At 38.1% G+C, this 27,158-nt stretch overlaps 5 protein-coding genes across 6 annotated transcripts; all 5 read right to left on the reverse strand.

Annotated features, from left to right (window-relative positions):
• Positions 1 to 1,478: 1,478 nt before the first annotated feature.
• On the reverse strand, positions 1,479 to 6,984 carry LOC121784562. The gene is made up of 4 exons (XM_042182722.1): positions 6,881 to 6,984; positions 5,632 to 6,618; positions 3,023 to 5,556; positions 1,479 to 1,764 (listed from the first exon to the last, which is right to left on the reverse strand). Exons 2-3 carry the CDS (start codon positions 6,605 to 6,607, stop codon positions 3,035 to 3,037), a joined length of 3,498 nt encoding a protein of 1,165 aa, XP_042038656.1. The 5' UTR covers positions 6,608 to 6,618; positions 6,881 to 6,984; the 3' UTR covers positions 1,479 to 1,764; positions 3,023 to 3,034.
• Positions 6,985 to 8,179: 1,195 nt separating this feature from the next.
• Positions 8,180 to 12,226, reverse strand: LOC121783889 (nuclear transcription factor Y subunit B-1-like). Its single transcript, XM_042182072.1, has 7 exons — positions 12,114 to 12,226; positions 11,661 to 11,883; positions 9,267 to 9,396; positions 9,054 to 9,059; positions 8,890 to 8,973; positions 8,712 to 8,774; positions 8,180 to 8,482 (listed from the first exon to the last, which is right to left on the reverse strand). Exons 2-6 carry the CDS (start codon positions 11,852 to 11,854, stop codon positions 8,712 to 8,714), a joined length of 477 nt encoding a protein of 158 aa, XP_042038006.1. The 5' UTR covers positions 11,855 to 11,883; positions 12,114 to 12,226; the 3' UTR covers positions 8,180 to 8,482.
• Positions 12,227 to 13,405: 1,179 nt separating this feature from the next.
• On the reverse strand, positions 13,406 to 16,232 carry LOC121785225 (NADH dehydrogenase [ubiquinone] 1 alpha subcomplex subunit 8-B-like). 2 transcript variants are annotated; one of them, XM_042183610.1, is made up of 3 exons: positions 16,197 to 16,232; positions 15,009 to 15,197; positions 13,406 to 13,856 (listed from the first exon to the last, which is right to left on the reverse strand). In XM_042183610.1, the coding sequence occupies exons 2-3, from the start codon at positions 15,194 to 15,196 to the stop codon at positions 13,727 to 13,729; spliced, it is 318 nt and encodes a 105-aa protein (XP_042039544.1). In that variant the 5' UTR covers position 15,197; positions 16,197 to 16,232; the 3' UTR covers positions 13,406 to 13,726. The 2 variants fall into 2 exon arrangements, with proteins under 2 accessions (XP_042039544.1, XP_042039543.1); XM_042183609.1 differs by lacking the exon at positions 16,197 to 16,232 and adding an exon at positions 15,275 to 16,178.
• Positions 16,233 to 17,846: 1,614 nt separating this feature from the next.
• Positions 17,847 to 20,810, reverse strand: LOC121785368 (protein RETARDED ROOT GROWTH-LIKE-like). The gene is made up of 7 exons (XM_042183767.1): positions 20,335 to 20,810; positions 20,132 to 20,243; positions 19,713 to 19,872; positions 18,974 to 19,122; positions 18,730 to 18,881; positions 18,242 to 18,356; positions 17,847 to 18,163 (listed from the first exon to the last, which is right to left on the reverse strand). Exons 1-7 carry the CDS (start codon positions 20,685 to 20,687, stop codon positions 18,026 to 18,028), a joined length of 1,179 nt encoding a protein of 392 aa, XP_042039701.1. The 5' UTR covers positions 20,688 to 20,810; the 3' UTR covers positions 17,847 to 18,025.
• Positions 20,811 to 23,664: 2,854 nt separating this feature from the next.
• On the reverse strand, positions 23,665 to 26,879 carry LOC121783879 (ethylene-responsive transcription factor RAP2-7-like). The gene is made up of 9 exons (XM_042182062.1): positions 25,840 to 26,879; positions 25,527 to 25,552; positions 25,401 to 25,431; positions 25,231 to 25,318; positions 25,007 to 25,152; positions 24,739 to 24,830; positions 24,527 to 24,657; positions 24,332 to 24,421; positions 23,665 to 24,221 (listed from the first exon to the last, which is right to left on the reverse strand). Exons 1-9 carry the CDS (start codon positions 26,334 to 26,336, stop codon positions 23,997 to 23,999), a joined length of 1,326 nt encoding a protein of 441 aa, XP_042037996.1. The 5' UTR covers positions 26,337 to 26,879; the 3' UTR covers positions 23,665 to 23,996.
• Positions 26,880 to 27,158: the final 279 nt, after the last annotated feature.

Genomic DNA, 27,158 nt, shown 5'->3' on the forward strand with positions numbered 1-27,158 from the left:
CAAAATTCAAATATTTGGTTGACATCCATCCCGGCTCTCCCCCAAATTTAGTTTTAGCTTTTTTTTTCTCTTTTTCTATTTGTGATAGTTAAATTTAAATTGTAAATTTTCATTCTATTAGTATATTATGCTCAATTACATGAAATTGCAATTGCAATTGCAACACACTTACAAAATCATTATACCAAACACGTTCATCATGTTTTATTTTTGCAGATAGAATTTTGGATAGATCTATTATTAACGATCTTGGGGTACTTACCGGGGATACTATACGCTATATACGTCATAGTCATATAGATCCCGATCCCGATGCCGATACCGATACGGTGGCCGGAGGCGAATGGGTCTCGTTCTGTACATAATGATTTTCGAAGGCTCTGTGCAATTGAAGTTCATAATCAAATGTTCGTCTCTTCCATGCATGACTTTTCTAGCTGCAATAGAAAAAAAATGTTTAATAAATAATGGTCTTATAATTAGATGTTTAATCATTTCGCCATATTTAATTAGAGTATATAGTACAATGTGATTCTCAATATTCAAAGCTCTTATTGTAAATCTCATTTAAGTTCTAGGCTGGCCATGTAGCATTTCTTTAGCTATTTGTATTTTATGTATTGTATACTTCTCTACTCGCAATGAAGTGTAGTTCCAAATTTGCATTTATTTGATCAATTTTGGGTGTGATTAAGCTCACATTAGTATTATTTTTATTTTATCCATTTAATTTCGTTCCAATACATTAAAAATCATTGTTATTATTATAAATAATATAGATTTAAATTTCGATTTAGTTATTTTTCCAATCACTTCAAAAAAAATTACCGAGAGTTATTAGTGGCGTTACTAATTTTATAAATAATACTACTAGCTATAAATATTGAAGTTTGATTTTATAAATTGAATTTGGGTTTTTTTGTTATTTGTAAAATTAATGATAGAATAATGATTTTATAAATCCCGACGGAATTCTGCAAATCCCGACGGAATTCTGCAAATCAAAGACGAAATCCGAGAATTCTACGACGAACAATCGATTGATACTTCTTCTACGCCAGAATCCACCTCCCGGTGTGGGCCTGAAAAACCTCGTCGCCTACGAGCTGAGCCCCGGCAGCCCAACGGAAATGGAGGTGACGTCGTACATCAACTTGATGAAGTCGCTCATCGATGGGGCTGAAGACGTGAAGGAGCTGCGGGAGAGGAGAGTCCTGCGCAACATGCTCAGCTGCGACGAAGAGGCTGCCGCCGTCTTCACTGGAATCGACACTCACGGGGTGGATAATCCGAGGCTTGGGATTTCGGCAGCTCAGCTCTACTACGCCGCATATCCACCTCCGAATTGATCAGTCAAAAATAATAATTAAATAATGGGAAGATTGACGGAAAAAAATCCATAAAGTTTGAATTTGTCCGCAACTATCCGATATCATATGAATGAATATGCAGAGAAGTGACAGTAAATAGGTAGTGAATTGACGTGAAAGAAGACAATCTAAATGCAATTAAACGCTAAGATCTTCAACAGAGTAGCATGTGATGATACAAATTAAAGAACCACCTTCAAATATTTCCTTGAATACAACAAAGTAACATCTCTCCTACTACAATGCAAATAGACAACCGATACCGGGAAGAAAATACGACTTCTCCACCACCCGATCCCGACTCCAATCCGCAGCTTCTCCTCTCTTCTGGGATTCGTGCTCGTGCATCCCTCGGATTAAAGTTAGACGGCCACAGTTTCTGATAAAACAGTGCCTGCAAATGAGAAAACAACAACAATCCTAAGGATATACGAGAGAGGAATAAATAAAAGTTTGGCGAAACGATATTCATTGCTGAAAAGATCATCCTAATTGGCCGATAGCTTAAACAGATACATTCATCAATCCATCGCACCCTAAAATAATACTCCCTCCGTTTACAAATAGCCTTGTTTTCACATTCAGTCTCGATCTAACAGACACTCCCTAAATGCATATCGGTATATCTAATCAGTGTTGTTAGGGTCGAGGGGCGCACCGGGTCGATGAGGTGAAAATTCGGGTCGCGGGTCGACGGGGTCGAGAGACCCACAAAGCTAGGTTAATTTTTTTGCTTTTTAATATTAAATAAAATAAATATATTGCTCTAATGTTTATAATATATCAAATAATATAAATATAGACGCAATTCATGTGAATAGAAATAAAATGGAAAATAGAAATGATCAAAATATCAAAACAATTCATAAGTCATAACACAATAAATAATTGAAACCATTGTCTGAAAATATCAAAACAAAGGAATATATGAAGGGTGGAAGCAAAAGATCTTTGAATTGTTTATTTGTTTAGGAGTGAAGAGGTCGAATTCTAAAGTGTAGAAAGTAGGTTTGAAAAGTTTGATGTGGTGCATGCATATATATAGAGAATTGTGATTGAGAGAGTCAGAAAACATGTGAGAGATTTGAGAAATCAGAGATAGCATGTGTTTAGGGCGACCCAGGCGACCCAGCGGCGACCCTGTATCTCGATCAACCCACCCATGTTGGGGCGGTAATGGTCTCGACCCAGGCGACCCGAGCGACCCGAACGACATTTTGACAACACTGTATCTAATGCATAAACAAGCCAAAAATTCCCAAATATATGCAAAAGAGGTAAAAGCTCTGTTCATGGCAAAGAGGTAAAAGCTCTGTTCATGGCAAAGTCTCAGCCAATAATAATACTCCCTCCGTTTACACACGCTCTCTAAATCATGTAATCCTTAAAATGCTCAATATTTGATCTCGACTCCAAAACAATCTAACATACGCTCCCTAAAATGTATAGTGGTATAGCTAATGCATAAACAAGCCAAAAATTCTGAAATAGATGCAAAAGATGTAAGCTTTAATCATGGCAAAGTCTCAGCAATCGTAATAAAAACTTACCCGCCATTAAATAGCAATCAGCATTCATGGAAATAGAAACTGTAAAGCGACAAATAAAGGAAGCATTTTGTGATGAATTTTTGGTGATGAGGAGATACTAACCATACTTCAAATCTACAGCGCGATAGCTGCCTCTTCCTGCGGCAGGGAAATTGTAACTGGTGAAATTCGTACAGAGATCACGGGCGAGTAGCCTATCTGGTAATTAACGAGATTTGGTCCGAATATGCTGAACTTTTCAGCACTGTTGCGAGCAACTTCAGCGTCCGAGCCCCGCTTAAAGATCACTTTGGCAGAGCCGGCTTCGTGGTCAACTTCCGTCTCTGACTCCATCAATGGCCCGAAACGTCTAAACATTTTGTTTAGATTGATTTCCGAAGGGACACGGTTCCTTTCTTCAAAGTTCAATATAAGCTCTGCTGGAGATGTCTCTTGCTTGATCCTTTTGGCGCTCTCATCAGGTTCGGGGGCTGAAGTCGGCGAGTTCCCAAGGTAGAATCTCTTTCTAGAGTAAGGTCTGCGGCCCGGCTTTGCAGGTTTCTCCGCACCAAATGTCACTAGCTCGAGATTCCCAGATCCGTTCATTCGTTCGTGCATCAGTTGCTCAGCTGAGTAATTTTGCACGATCCTGTCCGTCCAATAGGAATCATTCACATCATCAAATTCAAATTCCTCACCAGATCCTCCGACTGCCTGCTCGGACCTTTTCTTTCTACCTCTTCTGCTTAAAGCAATCGAGCTTCTAAAACGCATGAAGAAAGCACGGATATCGGGCTGGATGCTAGGCCTTCTCTTAGGATCTTGCGCCACCAGCTCAAGTCGAGATAGCAACTCGTCCACCGATAAAGATTCCACTGAAACCACCACACCTTGCTTTTCCGAAGGCTCGTATACGCTCGGAGAACCATCGACTGCCGTTAGCTGGCTCGCTACTCTACGTATACAATCACCAATTTTAAAGGAAGGCTTCGGAGCTTGACTTGTTGGTGTGGGCACTTTTGCTACCCTTTTGTCTGAACCTTCCGCTAGAGGATCGAGAGCTTTTCGTTTCTTTCCAGGGACTGAATCGTCTTCAGCATCTGGCCAGTATTCCCCGTCGCCCATTAGGTCATTCAAGCTTCTCTCTTTCCGCGACTGAGCACCTTCCTTCAGTCTGTGTTTGCGGGAAGCAGCTGTTCCGTCACCTATTAGGTCATCTATCTCGAGCAATTCATTGGATGCAGGAAATTCAGGCGAGGAATGGTTTTCCTGAAACAATTCAGGAGGGGAACGATACCCCTTAAAACAACAAAACGCAGATAGCTGCGCTCGAGCAATCACAAGGTCCAGTCCATCAGCTCCAGAAGATGCACGTGGCGCCACACCTTTGATGAACTCAATGAGTTCCTTGGGTTCAAAACAAGATGCACAGCTCGACTGATCCACGCCACGTCTCAGGCTTGATTCTTCACGTATCCCTGTGTTCTCCACAACCTGAGTTTCAATCCTAGCATGCTCATCCTTGGGTGTGCAAGAGCACGACAACCCTAGCTGTACTCGTCTCTCGATCTCTTCCAAGGCGCAGCCGACTGCATTATGGAATGATTCGGAATTGCTTTGCTTCTGAATCTGGGAAAAATACGCCCTGAAAGACTTCAAGGCAGACGAATCGTTCCAAGCAAACGTTTGATCGCCAAAATACGCTACCAAGTAAGAGTCTTTCTTGTGATACTTAACAGCCTTCTCTGAGGCATCTGCTGAATCGAATATTTGTCCCGGCCACCACGGATGGCTGCGGACTTTACCCCAGACCAAATCTGATGGGGCAAAACAACCGTCTTTTTCTGGGGGCATCAAGTAACCAAATTGCTTCATCCTCAACGCGCCTGCATAATTGAACAGTGGTTCAGTTGATATCTTAGATTTATCACTCTCCAAAAGGGGTTCCTCGGGTGCTAATTCTGTATTGACCTCCCGCCCATCATCGACATCCATAGGTTTTGCCTCGGACATATGATCCCCCGGGGCCTCCATCATATGAAATCCATTAGATTCGCTAAGCATTTCTGCACTCCCAGCAATACCAGAATCAGTTGCCACATCAGTCACTTCATTTTGCACCACAATCGTATTCTCAGCCTCGGGATTAGATATTTCTGTTACCAGCCCTTCAGTCACCATCACATCAGCAGTTTCAACCTCTGCATTCGCACCTTTTTCTGGAAGATGAACATTCTCAGCAGAATCATCTTCGGCAGGAATTTCAGCACCTCCGTGCCTAGTTGAGGATCCCTCTAAAATTTCTGAATCAACCTCCATGCCCTCGTCCACAACGTCTCCGTGTACATCTTCTTTTGAAGGAATTTTAGCATCTTCATGGCCAGCTACCGACTTCCCCAAATTTTCTGAATCAATCTCCTTGCCTTCTCCACCGGATCCAACCCCGTCTACAGCTTTCACGCGAGACATCACAACATTCTGGTCGCCCGTTTCTGCCCCCATCTTACTTTGCACGGTTTCCTCGGCCTCGTCTTTAACTTCAACATCGAGGCCTCTCCCTTTGTTTGCTTCAGTAGTATCACCACCATCAGAAAGTTCAGTATGTATAACAGAGGAAACGTCGTTTTGAGCTTTATGTGATTCTAAATCATCCTTACCTGCACAAAATAAAACTAGCATATTAGCAGTTGATGATATACCTTTAATATCCAGCACATTACCAAATTTCTCACCTTCGGTTTCTCCTGCCCGATTCTCAAAAGATTTCTCATGAACAGATTCTGGACCAGCATGAGAAACATCATCAGTTTGATCTTTCGGCTCAACCTTAGCATCACCAATTTTGTCAGATCTATTTTCACTCTCATTAGGAATCAAGTTTGTGTTTTCAGCAGCACAAACATCTTTCTCACCAATAGATTTTTCCTCCACACCCGAATCATCATGATGCATATCCCCATCTTTCTGACCATCCGAGCCTAAAATTTCCCCATCATTACCATGACATGTTTCTTCAGTTTTCCCTTCAGACTTCACTGAATCCGCAGCAACAGGGTCAGATTTTTCATCAGAAATAGCTTCAACGGGACGTTTTAAAGATCGAAGCCTCACTTCCTCAGAACTCTCCTTATCAACCGTTTCATCCTTTGTATTCTCCTCTTCACAAATCTCCATAGAAACTTCTGTAGGAACCTCACTAACCACTAATGAAGACCCTCCCGGCTTTTTAATCCTTGAACTCTCCTCGCCCTTGACACTACTAACCCCTCCTGCCAGCAATGCACTAACTTTTTTCATCTCAACACCAACAAAATCTCTCAAATTGATGTTTATTTTCTCAGTAGCACCACGTTTTTCATCCCTCGACTTAGAAACCCCCAAATCACCTTCAGCAGTTTCTTTCTTTTCCTCCCCCGTCTTCTTCCCATCCCCTTCACTTGAAACCTTCGCTGATTCCTCGTTTTTGTCAACCACACCAACCTCCAAGTCCCCGGCTTCTCCCATCTCTACATCACCCTCCCCGCTGCCACTAATCCCATCTACATAAACATCCGAACCCACAACCTCCACCATTATTTCCTCACCATCTTCGTCCCCAAAAACTTCTGCAGCCTGAGTTTCACTACCCATGTTTTCCACAGCCAATTTAGCACTCAAACCCAGGTCCGGGCCGCCATCATGACCCCCACCACCTCGCTCATCTTCCATAATCAAGATTTCTGGATCAATATTTCATAATTCAAGAATTAAAGACTTGACCTTGACATGAAATCCCAATAATTAAACGAAACCCCAACACTAAACTCAAATCCATAGAGCATAAAATCTAACAGATACATAAAAAATCAAGAAAAATTCAGCTGAAAGAACTAATTTTGGGCAAGAACAGCGAGATGCATAAGTAAATTCAAGATGTGAATTTTGCGGTAAAAATAGCGAAAATCAACGAGCAAGAACACTGATAGAGTAAAAGAAGAGTACCTCAAGTTGTGTTTTCTTCAGCAAGCGGGATTTGTTTGAGGGTTTTTAGAGAGAGAGAGAGAGAGTGGCGAAAGAGACAATAAGAACTATTCTATGAGTTGAGATTTGATGTAAAAATACGAAAATTACAGCACGAGGGGTGTAAATACTGGTATGTTAAGTACAGTGCTAAACTCACCTAACGGTCATCTATGCCACTGATAATTGATTGCGTGTCAGTTGAGGATTCGACGGTGATTTAATAGATAATCTTCAAGGGTAACTTTGTCAATTTTTCCAAAACCAAACTTTTCGTTTTTTCTGTAATAAACTTAAAAGTTTGCTTATTTTAATTTTTCATTTTTTTGTGTACAAATTGTATGTGCACAAATATATGGTATAAATAAGGCAAATATTGTTTTCTTTGCAATATTTATTTTATGTAATCTATGATAGTACTCAACTGCAAAGTCTATATAAAATACAAGTATGTCATTATTTTATAATTTATAATTTAATCTTTTTGGCGGATGACTAATAATTTTAAAATGCAAATTATTTGAGCCAAAAATTCACTATCCTATGTGTTTACTTGAACTTAGGCACATAAGGAAGCGACTGAAAATTTCAGTATATGGAGTAATTTGTTGATATTATAAGTACTTATTTAAGATTGACAAATTCAATTTCCATGTTGTTTTTTGGTTGTAATCTCAAATTCAAATTTAGGCTCAAATCAATTAATAGGGTAAAACTGCCGAAAAAAACTAGTAGTATGAATTTTGATAAAAAAAAAATCTGATAATTTAGAAACTTGCTCACAATTATTATTCCTCGATGAGAAAATGGATCATTTTGTGTAGCACGTTGTTGATATTTTCAACTAATCAGCGTTATTTTTTTATATATAAGTATATTTTTTCTGATATTTTGCTCAGATCAATATTTTTAACCAAACATATTGATTTTTAAAGATATTTTTGCCATATCAATATTTTTAATCAAACTTAATTTTAAAGATATATTGCCCATATCAATATTATTAGCATTATGCTCTTGGAGGAGTATGATTATTCTATATTTTGCCCATATCAATATTAGTAGCTTTATGCTCATAGAGGAGTTGGCAGATTTGTGATATAAACACTTTCAAGATGGCAAACTTAATTGGTAAGATGCATCCACTTAGTTAAAAGATCAGAAATTCAAGTCACTACGACCACAAGGTAAATACGAAACTATTATTGATCATCTTAAAAAACCAACACCTTAAAGATCGAGCTGCACACAACACACGCGCAAAAAGCAGTCATAAGCAGCTAAAAATGAAACCCTAATGCCTTTGAGATCACTCGCAGCATCAAATATGTTTTTAAATACTCGAAAGCAATTACAAAGAGTAGAATATTGAGATTGCAGAAGCATTCCCTGATATACAATACCAGAAACAGCCATGCATAATCGCACAAACTATACTTCGTTTACATATATTTTCCTATAGAAATCCCAGCCACGTCGAACCTATATCAGCTCGACATTGTATCCCGAGACAGGCTCAGCAAAATGGGAGCTCTACTTTGCAACAATCTCGCGATTTTAGAGAACCAAACAACATTATGCTTCCTGTTCAACAAATACAGATATTACTATGTGATATGTGCTTTCCGGAGGTATGGTCTTTCTAAATATATAGAAAACACATGCTGTTTGTATCTTTAGCTCAGTATCGACATTTTTCATATCAGCAAAACATATATGCATACATATTTACATGCAAAACATGAGATGTGACTAAAGAGGTCTTCTTGTATTTATTTATGAGGAGGGGTTGGTTTGGAGAAGGAAAACTTACTTAGTATTCGATTTGGGAGTTTGAGTAGCCGAAGCCTTGAGCATACGAGTCTTGATGAGCAAACTGTCATAGTCATCCATGGGTTTAGAGGTTGAGGAAAATGCACTAGTGTTTAGTGACATAATTCATGAGTGTAAGAGATAAATAATGGTGGTATCTAAGGAAATTTGAAAGTTACCTGTGCATCAGAACCTAGCTGAGTTCCGACTGTCTCTCTCTTAGGAGCTCCATCTGCACCCCTAGCAGATCCCTTGGTGTCACCCTGGCCATAGGTCACACTTTAGAATGATATCATGAAACATTAGCAGCTTAGAAGAAACGAAAAACTGTTTCGTTGCTTACCTCTAACTGTAACATCAAGGCCGTTCCATATCATCAACCAAGGCAAAAAACAAGGAACAAAAAGGAAAGACGGTTAGTTAAGACTCGTGCATCATTACTCTTATCTTGTTTTCCAACAGATTATGGAAGTGTAGTAAATATCAGGACTGAAGGAGAAAGGGAATAATCAAAGTATATGGAATAGGGATTGAAAAACAGGAGAGATTCAGATACCTCTCTGTACCTAGCCAAGTAGACCTTCAGTGGAGTAATATAATCCTCAAAACCTAAGGTCGCCATAGCCCACAACAAATCATCCCCGTTTATTGTCTTTCTTTTCTCTTTCTGGCATTTATCACTAGCTCTATAAGAAGCAGAAAAATTGACATGTTATTCGATAAAGTAAAAGTTTCATCAAAATAGATCTTCAGTTACATATCACTTGCAACCAACTATGAGGCACTCATATAAATCTAATTATGAGCCACTTATATCTCATCATACCTTTGTGCAAATATTTGCACAAGGAGCTTAGCTAGCCATTTATATACATTAGAAATACCATAATAAGTTGACAAATTTAATACGGAGTACTAATCTAAGTAAAATGTCAAGCAAAAATATAAGCAATAAGAGTAATTTGAAGCTTCAAATTATTTATGACAAAACAATTTCAGTGCAGAACAGGGATTTTACCAATCAACATAGTACTACTTAAATCTCTTTACAAAGAAGGGATTAGTGGGTCGACTGAAAAGTGCAAATAATGAGGATTTACTATTGAGAAAAACCAATTGTAATGGGTCAGCTATGAACCAGTCCGGTAAATACAAGCAGCAGTACCGAGGGTGTAAGCTATGTTTATATACACTCAAGCTTTAGCTATGCATGAACATACTGCTCATTTCACAACCATTGTTGAATTGATCAGAATGAAATACAAAGTTCAATCGGATTGGAAGAGGAACGAAAGAAAGGAAACTGAATGAAAACTAACACATCGTGGAAAAGGATGAACAACATTAACATGAGGACAAGGTGGTGAGTTGGACCAGATGATGGTGGCTGCCTGGCAACCAAATCCAGAATGCATCAGCCAGAAGGTGCAAACAAAGAATAGAAGTTTGCTTACATTTGAGTCATTTGACAATTGTAAAGCAGTTTGAAATGCTGCTCATAATGTATGAAAGATAAGAGAAACATTGCTAACGTGCAACCAGAAAACGACAACTTTATGATGACACGTGCAATAAACTGACTTAGCAACAGCATAAGGTGTTGGAGAATGCGAGGGTTTTAGTAAAAAAGGTTTCAAATTATCATTCTTTGCATCATCATTATTATTAAACATGAGAATCTCCAGGTAGCCAAAAATTTAAAGGTGCTGGCGCAAATAATGAATGTACATTGGCACTTTCGCTAATGCTCTATGCAACAACTCAAAGAATATGATACTGGATGTTTTATTGGAAAGCAATCTTAAGTAGTTGTTAAAAGGACTAATTTTTTTCCTTATAAATCCCTTTGGGAGATTGAAGTTTATGGAAACAGATCCACAAAGATTTAAAACAACTTACACAAACAAAAAGCTCCCAAATTGGATATCACAAATAACTCCTCATTTTATTTATACGTGTGATTCACTGCATTTTTCAGTCATTATTGTCTTTAATTTCATCGAAAAGTATTATTTGGGAAAAGATCCAGATAGATAACAGAAAAGTAAACATACAATCACATAATAAATGCGAGAGATACATATGCATAAACCCAGTAGGATCACATAATGAAGCATTCATAATCAAACGTACAATTCATATCCCAACTTACTGTGAACAAAACCCTTTAAAAATTCAAAAGTGGTAGCCAATAGCAGTTCCGACTGACATGTCTAATGGCCATGCTTAAAACCTATCGGGTGGAGACAAAGTATTCCAAGTTCTACAGGAATCACTCCCCAAGTACACATTCTTGAGGCAAACTCAGAGCGTCAAATAAATAAATTGAATTTGATAACAGACACAAATGTTGACATTAACAAGACCACACCTTTCGAAAATAATAACTGATTATCAAACAAAGGATCCATTGCCATATCCAATTTCCACCTTGTGTTCGAAAAGGCGATTCCCCAACTAGAGTTTCACAGCGCATCGTTTCTAGGGTTTCACTTTCATTTATGTTATTCGCTTCTCCAATTTTGTTATGTAGGTAATGGCTTATGACATGTACAAGTTTTATGATCTACTCTTTAATCAGTTGAGATTTTAGTTTAAAAAATCAAACAAAGGATCAGTTTCACTAGCAGTAAAATGAAGCAACAATCCACCCATACAATAAGTAGATTCACATATCGTATAGCACAATTTACGCACAAAGCATCATGACTGTAGAGAAAAACCTAATTTCATATCTTTAACAAGGACAGCTTTAACTTTCAACCAATCAATGCCGCAACAACTCAAAGCACTCAACACCAAATTCAAACAGACCACAAATTCAATCAACCGTACACCAAATGCAAAGGCTTAACATCACAAAAATCAGCAGAGACTCAAATCAAACAACAGAAACTTCAATAAAAAAAAATCAAATTCAAGCGTAACAGAAAAAGGAATGAGCTCATACTCGCTGGTAACAAAGCTAATGAACTCCGAAACACACTCCTGAACGGTATCTTTAGCATCCTTAGCAATCTTCCCGTTCGCCGGCAGACCTTTCTTCATTATGCGGCCGATGTTCGCAATCGGAAGAAAACGGTCCTGCTCCCGAACGCTGGACTGCGGGCTGTGGTCTCCGCCGCCGCCGTTGTCGTCCGACATTCTTCCTCCAAAAAAGGAGAAAAAAAACCCTAGAAACACACACCAAACGAAACCGAACTAAAACCGATAAATAAATCGAGGAATTACGAAACAGGCACAAGCAATCGATGCTCCGGAGAAATAAGCTGGAATTCATGCCGAAACGTTCATAGATGATCAAATAAAACGCATATTTTTTGTGCGCATAAGCTTATATGTATGAAATTCTCACACGAATATACATATATGTGATATTTAGGAGCAGGAGCAGTGAGTTTACCTCGAGGATTTGTATTTGGCGGGGAGAAAAGGGAGAAGTGTGATTGGGCGAAGAGGGAGAAATCTGAGAGGGGAGAGAGAGAGATCGGACGACGGAGAGCTGAGGAAGGAGGCTTATTTATTACTGCTGCGGCAGTAAAAAATAAATATATTTATTAATCAGTGTTTGTTACTACTACGATTTTGACTGCTGAGGTTACTGTTTCATTTAATTTTTTACTGTGTCCAGTAAATTTACATGAATACTTTATTGGACCCTTTCATGTAACTATTTTAATCCAATATAAATTCTATTTTATTTTACTTAGTGTTATTTTGTTTAACGTACTGATTGCTGTTCATATAGATTGTGTGGTGTATTTTTGGAAAAAAGGTTCAAAATAATGTATATGGTAAAAAATGTGTGAGGTAGATGATAAATTGATTCTAACACAATTTTAATAAATTGTTACATTTGAGGCGTGGAAAAAAAGTTAATTTAATACTATTACATCATTGACGTCATTGTTCGTTTTGATGGAATAGAGACCGAGTCTTATTAAGATTGTTCGTTTTTATTTAATTTAACAGATACGACATGATACTCTATCTGGGATAAGAATATATAGGTTAGTCTTGATAGAGAGATAAGATCGGGTCTTATGAATATTGTTTGCTTTTATTTGATTTGGTAGATACAACACGATACTTTGTTTCGGGATAATAGTGTTATTGGCTAGTCTTGACTTTTGAGTTTTGGTATAATTTGCTAATTATATTTAACCTAAACTAAGAACGATAATCAAGAAACTTTGTATAATTTGTTGCGATGGAAAAATACGATCGAGATCGAGTCTTACGAATATTGTTTGCTTTTATTTGATTTGGTAGATACCACATTACTTATTTTGGGATAATAAGTCTTGACTTTTGAGCTTTGGTATAATTTGATAATTATACCTATCCTAGAGTATAACAATAGTCAAGAATCTTGGTATAATTTGTTAATTATACCTATCCTAGAGTATTTTAGAAAAACAATTTATCTTATTGGACTACCATCATTTTTTTTAATCATCTTATTTTTTTATCCAGAGTTAGTCCGATTTATTGATTATTAATTCCCTTTATTTAGTAATTTTGATTTGACGAAATTAGGAGTACAACGCATATAAGAAAATTATTTTCAGAATCTCTAACTCGTATACATTGTTAGTATTTTTAATGAAGATGGAAATGTATAGAGAAAAGGGCCCTTCAGATATAAGAGGAAAAAAAGATGTACATTTTGTCTGATATACCAATACTTGGGTATAATTCAATAAACCACAGATCCTCAATATTGATATATAATTGAAAATTTGAGCAACTAATACAAGCAAGTTGAACAGAGTTTATATCTTTCATACCCAAAACGGTACTATATGAGAATAATAGCAATGAAATAGGGCACATAAAGTTGAACACGAAGATAAAGGCGAAAAGATTTCCCCGAGCATGGCATTCCACGGTATAAGAAAGAGTTGTCTAACACCATATAGAAGGGAAAAAGATCGATCTAAAGTACATTTGACAGATAATCCGCAGGGCGATTTTATTATCACAAACTCACAGGATGGAGGTTCTTGCTGGTTATCAGAAGGGGCATGCTTTCTCAAACGCCTGCTGCTCCTTGCGACAAAGTTCGAATTCGTTTGTGTGGTAATACATGCATCCGGCATAAGCATCCATTTCCTTGCTGCAGTTCTGGTGGAGATCTCTCAGCCTACAAACACATTTATAGTTAGATTTTCTGCTGATTAGCACACAATCAGGAGCCCTCAAGATGGTAACAGTAAAAAATATATGGATGAAACTGGTAACTAACTATTTCACAAGAAATGAGATTAAGTATATGATTTCTTCAATAATAGTCTTGACACTTTATTCACAAGTAGTGAGGTTTGTCAGGAAAACCACTCAGTTCTGTCCAGCCTGTACAGCATTGCATCATGAAAAAGTTTCCCTTTCTGATTTTTTCAGGGCAGTTTCCTAACAATGGGACATAGTACAAAACAATAATGACGACGATGATGATGGAAACGCAGAAGAAGACAAAACTGGAATAGGACAATGGCTGTCAAGATAGGCTACACATATAAACCATCAATATTTGGACCAACTAATTCTATATTCTGATAGCTTGTTGTATAACTTTTGAGTTCCTGCTCAATACTAGAGTCTAGAGCATGTAAGACCTTTAAGACATATTGAGAAGCACATATTCGGGAAGAAAACAAATCAAGCATCAATAATGGTGATTGAGAAGCACATATTTCCTCTAGTAGTGCTACAACAGCATTCAAAAGTCAGTGTTAGCTCAATCTTTAATGTCAATTCTAACTTGTCATTATGGGTTTCGTATTGCGTTTCTACTATAACTGTCTTTCGATGTAGGGGCCACAAAGAAAGCCCCAGAACACATATAAACAGAATCTCTACCAGATGAGAAAGAGCATAGAGATAAGTGGTTTAAGAAAAATATAGGGAAAAGATTGATGAGAAGGTAGCAGGAAGAGGTGTGAGAAGATTAGTTTTTATACTATCAGCAGAGTGCCCGTTTTCAACCAAACAAGTTAACATAATAACATTAATGACTATCCAATTCCAATCACAATGCAGACTGGCAAGGAAGCATAATCATCAAGATTTATGAACCAGAAACCAAAGTAATATAAATCCAATGGTCACCCTAAGTTTTATAGCATTATAGCTCACTTCAAGTAAGACATCTATGCATTAACAAGATAGGACAAGGCACACACTTTCCATAGACACGACACTTGAACAAATCCAGATCATAATTTGGCAGCAAACAAACATGACTTGGAAAGAGTCTGTCTTGCAACCATTCTACAAGTCACAGATTTTAACTTACAGGTGAAGCACGCATTCAGTCACTTGACGTCCTTTATCAAGGCATTTCTCAGGGTTGGGATCATCCTTCTTGCACTTCAAAAATGCTATGTTCTCACCACGGCACCTAGTCCCTATATGCTTCGCAGCTGCCATCAACACCGACGATGTTGGGATTGGTTCTCCTGACGCATCCATGGTGCTATCCATCCTAGACCAACAATTACAAAACTATCAGCACTCAACTCAATGAATATATACCTGCCTTTTCACGACTAGTCAACGTACTCATTCCAGGGACGACCCCGGGACAAAGAAAAATACATCCAAGAATAATGCTGGAACTCTAATTATTCAGAAAACTGCAGCCCCTGCTTTCCATTCACACATTCATACAAAACCACCCTCTCAATCCTAAACTCTCTTCTTCTGTCATCTTCTCTCGCCGCTGCCATCCACTTCCTTCTCTGCACGCTGATAGCATCTAAACCCTAGACACTATTTGCTTAATATTATCATGTATTATGAGCGCATATTTTCTTAATTAACTATGGATTTTATACATGTTAAACAGAAATAAAGCTGTATTTTTGATTAATTGAATCTTCATTTTTTAAAAATCAATGTAGTTTAAGTACCCGAACCATATCATATAATAATTTCATTTTCGTCCCCATGCTTCTTATACCATCCCAATGCCCAAACAAAAATTGGAAAATAAAGTGAGCATTCGTGAATTCCAAATTGTCATCTCATACTTACTTCCAAGTTCCAATATGTGAACAAGATATCCATTTCAATTGATCCAACATTTTACATTTCCCCTAACCTTCAAATGAAATTAACAATTCTGCAAGCTACATAGCAACATGGTGCTTTTCATTTTGCAAGACAAAACAAACCTTAACCTGCAAACCTCAAATCCCTATTTTTCAATCACTGAGATTGATCAAAACGCTACATTTCTTCATAAACTCATTCGATCTACATTGAAAGTAAGACGAAGCTAGAAAAATCAAATACATCAATCAGAATCCGTAAACAAAAAACTTTTGCCACAATGCAGCCCTAGCTAGCTGAAAATACACCCAAAATTAACGGACATTCACCAATAGCCAAACACAAGTAGAGTATATAAAAGAGGTTCCATGTGTTCTTCAACTGAAATTAAATAGAGATTAATCCCCGAAAAAATGGTGAGATCACTCACCTTCTCCAGACGAAAAGCGTTCGATTTATCGATTTCATTATCATGGATTAAAGGTTATTTACATCTTTCAAATTTGGGCCCTTTAATTGGGCTTTGTTATAATCAAACTGGCCCATTTAGGCCCAACGAAAGAAAATATTAGATGTCAATTAAGGCCCATAATTATGCAATAGCTAAATTCATCCATTATCAGAACTAGTATTAACATCCGAGCTATGCACGGGACATAAGAGTTTCAAATAATGAATATAAAATATAATAAATATATAGAAAATAAGAATTGAAAGAAATATGGAGATTTAAAAAAACATAAATGTACCTATCTTGTCTCACTAAAAATGAAGAATATACTATTCCACAGTTAATGAAACATTTATGCAATTTTAATTTATAATCTAAGTAAAGTAAAAACAATAAAATTAATGACAAAAATAAGATGTGTGACTAATGATCAAAGAGTATGAATTAATTAGAATAAGATATACAAATAAAGAAAATATGTGTGAGTAAAGATGTTTATTCAAAGTGCTATGCAAGTCATTAATCCAAATAAAAGGTAAATTAATATATAAATTTAATAGCTTAATTTATAAAAAAATTAATTTGAAAAAAATATATGGAATATTAAACATATCCACATTAAATATATGAATAATTTAAATCATATAAATTTAAAACTTTTTGAGAAGTCAAGTTAGAAAATTTGTATTATCCAATAATAACATTTTAATTGAATGTTTATTTCTTTCTTTTAATTTCAGACCATAGCATAACTTGATATACATTTCCAAATACTAAATGAATTTTTTATATTGGAAAGAATAAATTTCTTACTTCCCGCCACATATACGTATAAAAAGTAAATTACTACTATCACTTAAAATAACGATAATATTTTATGCATCTTGTTTGTTTTGAATAATGTGAGAATTTACACTACTCTTTATATTAAAAAGTATTGCAATAAATGATTAAATTTCAATTTTAACCTAAATAAATGGAAGGCAACCTACACTTCTAGCACAATTCCAATTTAACTCAAATATAAGGCTAATTAATATATAAATTTAATAACTTAATTATAAAAAAATTTAATGGTAGTGCACTATTTAAATGTGTTTTAACACTTCTTCAAGAAGTTAGCATTTTATTGGACTATTATTTGTCCAATTGTTTTTGCTTTAAAAAATTATTTTTGAATAGAAGACACCTTATCTTTCCATTTTCCCTCCAAAAAGGGGTATTAAGGACTTTTCATCAAACTTGCACTTTAGATTAGTATAGATATTTCGATATTTTACGATGACCTTCATATGACCGTAACTGAGTCCTAGTTAAAAATTGAGTGTTTTAGCCTGCGAAATCACATTGTAACAAGACAAATTGTATTCAATGTCGAATTAATCGTTATTCTTAATACCCGTGATTTCTAGGTTGTCGAGATGTGATGGGATCACGAATCAACGATGCAGCCTTTTCAACTCAGGGGTCAGGTCTAGGTGCATTTCGAGGGCCATGGAAAAAGGTAACAGTTCAACCAAACATTTGAGACTTGAGAATTATAGCCATATGCTAGTATTAATTTGCATCATCTTCCTAACTTGGAGTCCAAAAACACGAATTTGTCTATACTACTGCAAGACTCAAAGATTCAAAATAAAAGAATTGTAGAACTCAAAACAGCTAGAATATGGTAAAAATTTACATCAGAAATTCTGCGACCGTTATCAAAATTGCACGGAGCAAGAAAAATTATAAATCCAGATTCGTATAAACAGCATATCTGCAAGTATTCACGAACTCATATTATTCGAACTGACTGGTAGCTTCTATAATGCTGTAACGGACCTATGGGCGATGTCATATACAGATATGAGGATTTCAGCACCAATCAGAATGATAATCAGCCACTCGAGGAAATCTGACTTTCTGTTCTGGAGAATTTCTTGAAGGAAACGAATGTTATGCTGCACGTAAAGAAGACAATGAATCATTTGGTCCCAGCATTACTATGGAAACGTTGGGTGCATTGTAAAAGGTAATACCTCGACAAATTTCAACTTAAAATCAAGGCTCGCAAATCTCTGAGTCAATTCGAATTCATCCCTCAGGTACTCCCAAATCTGAGCATATTTGGCATCCTTCCACGCGATATCTGATCTGGATCAGATACACAACTTCATCTCAGTTTCAAGTTAGAGCATAAGGAAAGAAGTGACGGGCTCGTATTATTTAACTAGTCCAAAAAAGACAATCTTCTACGGATACATATAGGAAATATCAATATCAAATAAACTTCCCAACTCAAAACTTGTGTGTGTGTGTGTGTCATTTTATCCAATTTTACGATTCTGCTACTAATCAGGCCAGCAAGCATGCTAGCTATGTTATTTAACATGTGTGTGTGTGTCATTTATGCTTCATAATAGACAAAAATCTCATGGCGTACAACAGGAAGAGAGATACGAGTATTCCAGGTATAACAATCCATCTTGAATCAAACAATTACAAAATACTAATATTCACATCATACCTCTCGAAAAGTCCGAGTTTAAGTATTACATCAGCAAGATTTGAATTTGCCTTGCCAACCAGTTGAAAAAGCTTTTTGCGTTGCATTGTAAAAGTTCCAGTTTTTTCCATTCCTCGATTGATGTCAGTAAATTCAGCAACAATTCCATCAACCTAAAAGAACAATTGGAAAGAGCATATACACATAGATTGTCATAAATAGCCTGATCTTATAGTTTGATTGTGAAGGTAGATAGAAAACCGACCTGGCGAACATAATAGTCAAGAGCAATACTTTGGCCAAGAACACTGCCAATTGTGCGGATTCCGTCAGTGTTCAAGTATTGTAATGTTATGTAATCAAGTCCCCCCTGCATCCATGTATGTAAAGTAGGTTTCTCCCGAACCTCGTATTCTGAATCCACAGAGAGAAGAAAGAAACTAGTAAGCCAGGAGGAATGGGTTGAGAGAAGACTGAAAGTGTGTTATAACTGAAACACTAGTTTCTACATATGCACATCGACGCTACCAAATGAAGTATACATACTTCAACAGATGATAGAACTTAAACTATAACAGCAGAAAATGGACCAGGCATCTAAAAAAAATAAGTAATTTAAGTGTAACATTCCTCTAAGCTCTAACATACAGTCCAAAACTACTAACTTAATTCTCAAATCACTTTTTTAACTTGGCAGAACCCTGATTATCACATTATTCACATTCTGTACGGTTTGTAGAGTAAGATAATTCTTTATTAGTTAATATGATATTTTAAAACATCTTTTTGCGTTGCTATGTAAAACCACGGTTGTAGGCTTGTAGTCCTTACAAAGTTGAAACATTCAATCCTTACTCATAAATTAGATAATCAGATCCTTCTCAGTTTATGTACTGCATTAGCATTAAACATAGGTTGGAAGGAATATATATTACCAACACAATAATTAGGCAATCGCTAGAATACAATTTAAAATTCAAGACAGAACTTACAGGTGAGCTTACCATCCTTTCTCATCTCAGGAAGCAATCCTGAAGCATGCCTTTCCACAATTTTAAGATATCCATCAATTTCATGGTCGTGGACATTGAATAGGACAATTGAACCATACTGGAAAACTACGACGAAGCAGCAATCGTTTCCACTTAAACTATAACCTAAACCCTTAAAACAGCAACATTCAACGACTTATTATCTACAAATTAAAGATATACAGTACAAATATCAGTAACAAATTTATCCACCAAAATCATTCCACAAGTATTACAAGTATCGGTCAATAGAAATTATCTTTCAAAGCATATGCATGGTCTAAAAGACTTTTCCAGCTACACAGTCGTGACAAAATCAAAAGAATGCATTATCCCCGCAACTATGATACCCAATAATGCAAACACAGCTCGAATACTAGATGAGAGCTTACATTAGGATCGGGTTTCAAATCACCAAACCGCAGAACCACATAATTAGTCATTCTAGACGATGGTGGAATAAAATTCTGCTTATTATGCTCCACTAAGCCCTTCAAATCCACACTGCCACACAATCATTTCAACACACAATTAACAAAAACTCATTTATAATACGAAATTAATCCACCATTCTTAAATTAAAATCTCCACAAACCTAGTCGCGAAGAAGTAAGCCCTAACTGGAATACAAGCCTTTGATGCCTCACTAACGTCATCCTCCTCCACTCGGACGACTGCGTCGCCCGTCTCCAGTGTTCCGGCAGCAGAATGCGAAAGCGAGGATACGCATCTCGACGCCGCGAAACCGGAATTGAGCTTCAAAAACGACGCCGCGGGAGAGGAACGGCCGAATTCGACGGAGCCGGAGCCCCGGTGAAGAATGATGTAGGATGAAATTTTGAGCTCGGGATTAGGTTTCCGGCAGAGCGCGGAGAAGCACCGCGGTGCGGCGGTGGAGGGGAATGTAAACATACCTCTGCTGCGGGAAGTGAATGTGAATACCCTCATTTCTGCGCGATTTGGGGCGAGGTGAGCTCTTTTCTTCTAGAATCATATAACGCTCTTATGCTGTGATTTAGGGTTTAATTCACGGTTTAATGGTGATTATGCTATGGTTCACGGTTAATTATTGGTTCAATGGTGATTATGCTATAATGTGATGATGATAATTTTGGCCAGTATTATTATAAACAATAAATATAAATAAATGTATACATATTATTTTACTTTTATAATTAAATTTTAAAAAAATTGAGTGGGAGTGACGAGTGAGTTATTAGACCATCAACTACGGGTCTCGCCGGCGTCTCGCGTCCCGTCCCGGAGAGACGGGACCCCGGCGCGACACGTTGCAGCTCGCCGCCCCATCCCGCGTCGCGTCCCGTCGAGCCAAGAGACGGGCTGTCTCGCCACGCGCCTAGGCGTCGTGCGTGACGCCCACTCGCCGGCCCGCGAGTGGGCGTCGTGCGTGACGCCCACTCGCCGGCCCGCGAGTGGGCGTCGTAACATGCTGACGCAATAAATATTTTTTAAAAAAAAATTCTAATTTTAAAAAAATAAAATAAAAATAAAAGAAAATTTTTTTTCTAACGGTAATAATACCGTTTTTTTGTTTTTTTTTTTATTTTTTTTATTTTTAATTAATTTTTTTACTCTATAAATACTCCTAAACTCATCCTCATTTCACACACAACTACACATCTATTCTTCTTATCATCTAAATTTTCTTTAAATTTGTATTTTAAATTATGTTGTGTGTTTTTTAATAAAGTGTGTTTTTTAATAAAGTATGTTTGTTTTAATTGAATTGGGTTGGGAAAAAAAATAAAAAAATGAAATTGAATTAATAGTAATTAAGGAACGGAGCGTTGCAGATTCCGTCCCTTAGTTAAGGGATGGAGGAAAAAAGGACAATGGGGCCCTCAAATAGTGGTCAAATAGTAGTTAAGGGACGGTATAGAAACAGCGTAGTGGATGGCCTTAGTTGTTCGAAATTATTCGAGATCGGTAAGGGTGTCCACTATGGTTAGCCGCGGCTATAGCCGCAGTTTGGGGCGGTCCCGAGGCGAATTATAGTGGAGTTGGCGTCCGCCCCGGGGCGGACAAGGAAATGGGGGCGGTAGGCGGCGGAAGGGCCTTCGGCGACTCTGGGGTGAGGACGCGCCTCCTCCGGGGCGGACGCGGCGAATAGGCGGGGCGACTATAGTAGCGTGGTGTCCGCCGCGCCGGTGGACGCCCAATTTTTTTTTAATTTAATTTAATTCACTTATAAATACACCACATTCTATTCATTATTTTCACACCATTCCAACTCTTCATCACTAAAAATTTCTCTCACTAGACTTTGTGGTCAGAAATGGACAATTTGTGGAGAGACACGTGGAATGCTTTGATTCAACAGGTGCAACACCAGGGCTATAAATTTTCATGTACTTTAATACGACGAAAATTTAGTGTTTAATTTTAATTTCTTCACGTATAGTCGTCGTCTTCTAATTACGTATAGTCCGATAAATTTATTCATAATTACTTGAAACATTTATAAAATGAAAATTGATTATAAAATTTGGGGGCTATTGGAGGTGTCCACCATAGTGATGGAAACAAAATTTTGGGGCTATGGAAAAAAAACTGGGGATATGGACAAAAACTAGGGCGGGGCTATTGAGGTGTCCGCTTTATAGTGGACACTCTAATCAGAAGGTTCGCATCTGTTATAAAAATAGTAATCCAATTATTTCACTCTAACAAACGGATGAGTTGAATTAAATTTGACTAGCTTTCCCACTATAACAAACTAAATATAACTACCTGATTTCGCAATGGAACTGATAAGTTGAAAGTTGAAACACATTGACACACACACACGCACGTACCCGTGTTTGTAGGTGTATGTATCAGGGCGCCAATCATAAAAATTGTGAGCTCTGTAGCTACAGCATTTTTTCCATTAAAGCGGTTTTCAATCATCACTCCTTGTGCCGCCATTTCCTGCCCTTTGGGTAAAATCTCCCTGCAATTTTACTTGTTTTGTATCGTTTTGTTTTTTTTGAACGTAATCTCAAAACCCTACATTATTGTGCATTTCATTCTGGTTATTCGTGAATAAATGTGTGTGTACTGTGTGTGGTGCGGTGTACGTGTTTTATCAACTATGTAGCTGTTTAATGTGGATGACTTGCACACGGCGTTTTTGAGAATCTTTTCGGAGTAAGCAGCTCTGTTTTTCCATTTCTGGTAGGGAATTTGCAAGAACAAATTAGGTTTTGTGTTTTTTTTTCTTCTTGGAGTCGTGGTAATGGCATTGTACCTTTCTGTTAGGGTTTGTGTTTCGTCTGTTTTCTTTTCTTTTCCTGTAGAAATGGGTGAGGTTGGAGTTTGGGGCGAGAGGGAGGAAATGTATATGCACATAGTTATGTATATTACAGATATGTGTTTGGTGTTGGCATCAAATAGTAAATATGGCAGAGAAAGAGTGATTCAACGGAAAATGGCATATGTCACTGGACTACCTCTCAGTTTAGCTGATGAAGATGTAAGGAGCAGTTCTATTAATTTGGTGGCCATAAATCCAGTGCTTCATTCTGTTATAATGAAATTGTAATGTTTTGTTTTTATAAGCTTATAATGAAATTCGCTAAACTGTACACACGGACACACCAATCGGTCGAGTGGTGTGTTCTAGGGTCGACCATGGGGCTCGCCTTCACGCTCGGTCGAGTGTGTTGTGATGTCACACCGCTAGATCGAGTGCGTGCTCTGGCTCCTTTTGGCTCCCCGACTTCATCCCAGTTCTGTTCATACCTCAAATTTGCCACACGTGAAGGGAAAATTACATCTATTGTTAGTCCAAAAATACAGTAAACCCTAACGTAGTGGTCTCAAGAAAAATAAAATCTTGAAAACAAGGTACAAACATTTTGTGAATGAGAGTTACTTTAGATATCACTACTGCTTGCATTTTTCAGTATGTAGGTGTCATCACTAGAACAAAACAATGAAGTCTTGAGCTGATCCAATATTTTGAACTTTGAAGAGTTCATAATGGGTTGTGAATAGCAATCAAATTATTCTTTCAAGTAAAGAATCTACACAATATTCAGACTCTGCAGAATCCTAATGAGCATTGTTCCAAATATACACATCATATAATTTGGTCAATCTATTACTTCTGTTATACGTGTATGGCTGCTGAGACGAATAACCCCGGTTGGCATGGCTTCTTTTGCTAGCCAAATCTCAAACGGACTAAAACGATGCCGTTCCATTCCTGTCACTGATGATGCTTCTCAGTGTTGTAATTGGGACTTGCAAGGGTCACTGGAGGCTGTGGAAAGCCGTTGAAGGAAATTGTGCACGATTTGTCAATGGCACGGCTGAAGTGAAGTACGGAGAAGTCGCGGGAGAGAATCCTGATGATGCTGCAGAAGAAGCCGACATGGGGACAGGGGTGGCCATACCGTGGCTCGGCATTTTCCATTGCCAGTTTGAGCTATATCCAGGCAAAGGAACAGCTTCACCACTTGCTAATGAAGCTAATTCCTGTCAAAAAATACAATTCTAACTGTTATTTATCAGAAGCTTCATAACTCAAAATAAAAGTTTCTGATAGCTTGAAAAGTTGCTACATAAGTTTGACAATCAAAACTCACCTTATTGTTTGGGGCAGAACCAGAATAGATGGAAGCCCACATGGGAGGATACATCTGCATTAGTTCTTGAGGGGCAGAGCTCGGCTCGACCTATAAAATTACGCAAAGATATCATTTCGATATGATCAAAGATCCGAAGATGGGGTGGAACCAACTGTTCTAGCTTCATAGAAGGCTTTCATTTAGACTATATACCTTTAACCTCTTCCCATCAGGCAATTCGCTCGACTGAACAGGAAAGTGTGGATTTCTGGTAGCCTCGTTCCCCTGTTGACCTTCGCAAGATAAAGACATCCCGAGGTTGAGATCAAGACTGCTGCCGTTACCTGCCCATGCAAGAAAGATCAATCTTTAGTAAGAAACCAAAGTTCATCTCTTGTTATGAGAGAGAGTGATTTGCCATATACCTCCATTTCCAGAATTAAATTCATAGTTACTAAGCTCAAAGTTTGTGATGGCTTCTCTCCCATTAGATTTGATGGCTGCTTTATCATAAGCCCTGAATCCACAACAGGAAACGGAAAGCTTATTACGAAAGGTAACAGAGAGAAACTCGTCCTAGCACAACACGGAGGCCTAATGCCGTATGAATTCATGACCACAAGCCTACAAGGAAGTAAATCAAGCTACTGTGATTAGTAATGAAGCAATGAGAAGATCCAAGAAGGCTCTTACTTTTTTCCAAGGAATTGGCCCATCCTTGCCTCCCAACGGCCGCATTTGTGTAGGGTTACGCCTCTGTACTTGGAGCTGCCCCGGGCGAACCCATTGCTCTGGCGACGCAGGATGTGAACAAACTCTTCCTTCGTCAAACCCTTCATCTGCAAATCACCAACTTCATAAGCACAAACTGAATCACAAGAATCCAAATGTTGGCCATACACCTCCAAAGTCCAAACCTGTTTCATCTCCTCATCATAATCACTGGTGGTGAAATTGATGTCAGCATCGAGTCCACGAAACTTGATTGCAGCGCGATCATACGCCCTGAATAAACATTTCGAAATACGATCAGCACTAACTTAATCAAGAAAACATCCAAAAATTCAGTATGAATCATGATTTTTACCTAGCTGCAGCATGTGCTGTATCAAACCCTCCTGAAGTAAAATTCAAGAAACCAATCACTAAAACAGATACATAAACTGATATTTGCAAACCTAAGCCAAAAAAATAGCTCATTCATTGTTCTTACCCAAATATACTTGTTTGCCACAATCCCTGCAAGAAAAGGCCAAAATTCAGTAAAAGAGCCACAAAATAAACAAAATTCTCCACCAAACTTCATACAATCACTGATCTCATCTGTAGATTCAATTGATCTCAAATTCATCAACAACAAGGTCAAAATATATTCCCCAGTTTCCTGATCATAGCCTACCATCACTCTAGGGTTTAATCGGAAAAGAATTGAAAAAAATCAACATTACAAAAAATAGAATTTCCCCCAAATAGGCATGCATACAATATGTGTGCGCATATATATATAATTATATATATAGACGAACCAAATATGCGATTCCCATCTTCCAGTCCGACGGTAGAAGGTAACCCCTCGATACTGCGAGCTCCGGGAGCGGGGCCCACGCCTGCTCTTCTTCGCTTGCGGCGGCGGCGGCGGCTGCACAGGAGTACTCGCCGCCTTATTCACCCCCAATTCCAACCCGCCGGCCTCCGGCACAGACAGATTCAGCCAATACTTCGCCCTAACCATCGCCGGCGACCGTGATGGCGGCGAATCGGCGATCGGAAAGAGCTGCAGCTCGTTCCCGGCGTCATTGTCGGCGTCGTCCTCGATCTCGATCACGTCGTTGTTCAGGATTGCGAAATTGAGCGTCGACGCCGATTTGTCGCGACTCCAGCTGCTGCAATCGGCCTCGTCGGCGGCGGCATTATTGGTGGCGGAGGTCGTCGTCGTCGACGCCACCGAATCGGCTGCTGCCTCCGCTTTGCCGCAGTCCACCTCGTCGCCGGAGGAGGCGGCGTCAACGTTCAGATCCAACATTTCACCCCCAGTGCGTGTTTGTGCGCGAAAAAAAAAATAGCTACCAACAAACACTCGCTATGTGTATTTGCAGATATTTGTGCAATTCAAATGAAGAATGGCGAGAGAGAAATAGAGAGAGGAGAAAACGGAATCTGTGTATGCATTTCTTTACATATAATTTATCTCTACCAGAGAAAGAAGAAGAAGAAGAGAGAAATCAGCAAAGAAACACAATAAGCAAAAGAGAAGCTAGATACAGGTGTGTATACTATATATATATATATCGAGATCGAGAGAGAGAGAGAGAGGTTTTCAAGTGTTTGAAAAAACGAGGTCAGAGGAGTTGCATTTTAAGACTGGCGGGCGTTGATTGGTTGGTTACTTTTATGGAAAAAATTAAGAGAGAGAGAGAGAGAGGAATGCATGATGAAGAAGATGAATTGAATAAGGGTTGATAGGTAATGTAAAAGCAATGGAGTGGGAAGTGAAGCAATGGAGTGGGAAGTGAAGCAATATGCATTCACTACAACTTGTGCAACTTGAAGCAATAGTGATGGTGGTACAAGACATTATTAAATCACCCAATTAAAGTCATATGATAGCCGTAATATATAGTACAAGTTTATTTCGGAAAATAAGTACAGTTCGAAAAAGTTGTAACACCATAATGAGATTGGTACAAAGACAGCTGCACTTCTTACCTGTTGGCCCATAAATGTCATATAACCACACACATTGGAAAATTCTTAGAGCATCCACAACCGTGCTCTTGCCAGCGGCACGGTTGTGGGCCCGGGCGGTACTATTCATGTCTGCTCTCTGGCAAGAGCACAACACCCA

This window comes from Salvia splendens, chromosome 21 (genome assembly GCF_004379255.2).
Source record: "Salvia splendens isolate huo1 chromosome 21, SspV2, whole genome shotgun sequence".
Classification (NCBI taxonomy): domain Eukaryota; kingdom Viridiplantae; phylum Streptophyta; class Magnoliopsida; order Lamiales; family Lamiaceae; genus Salvia; species Salvia splendens.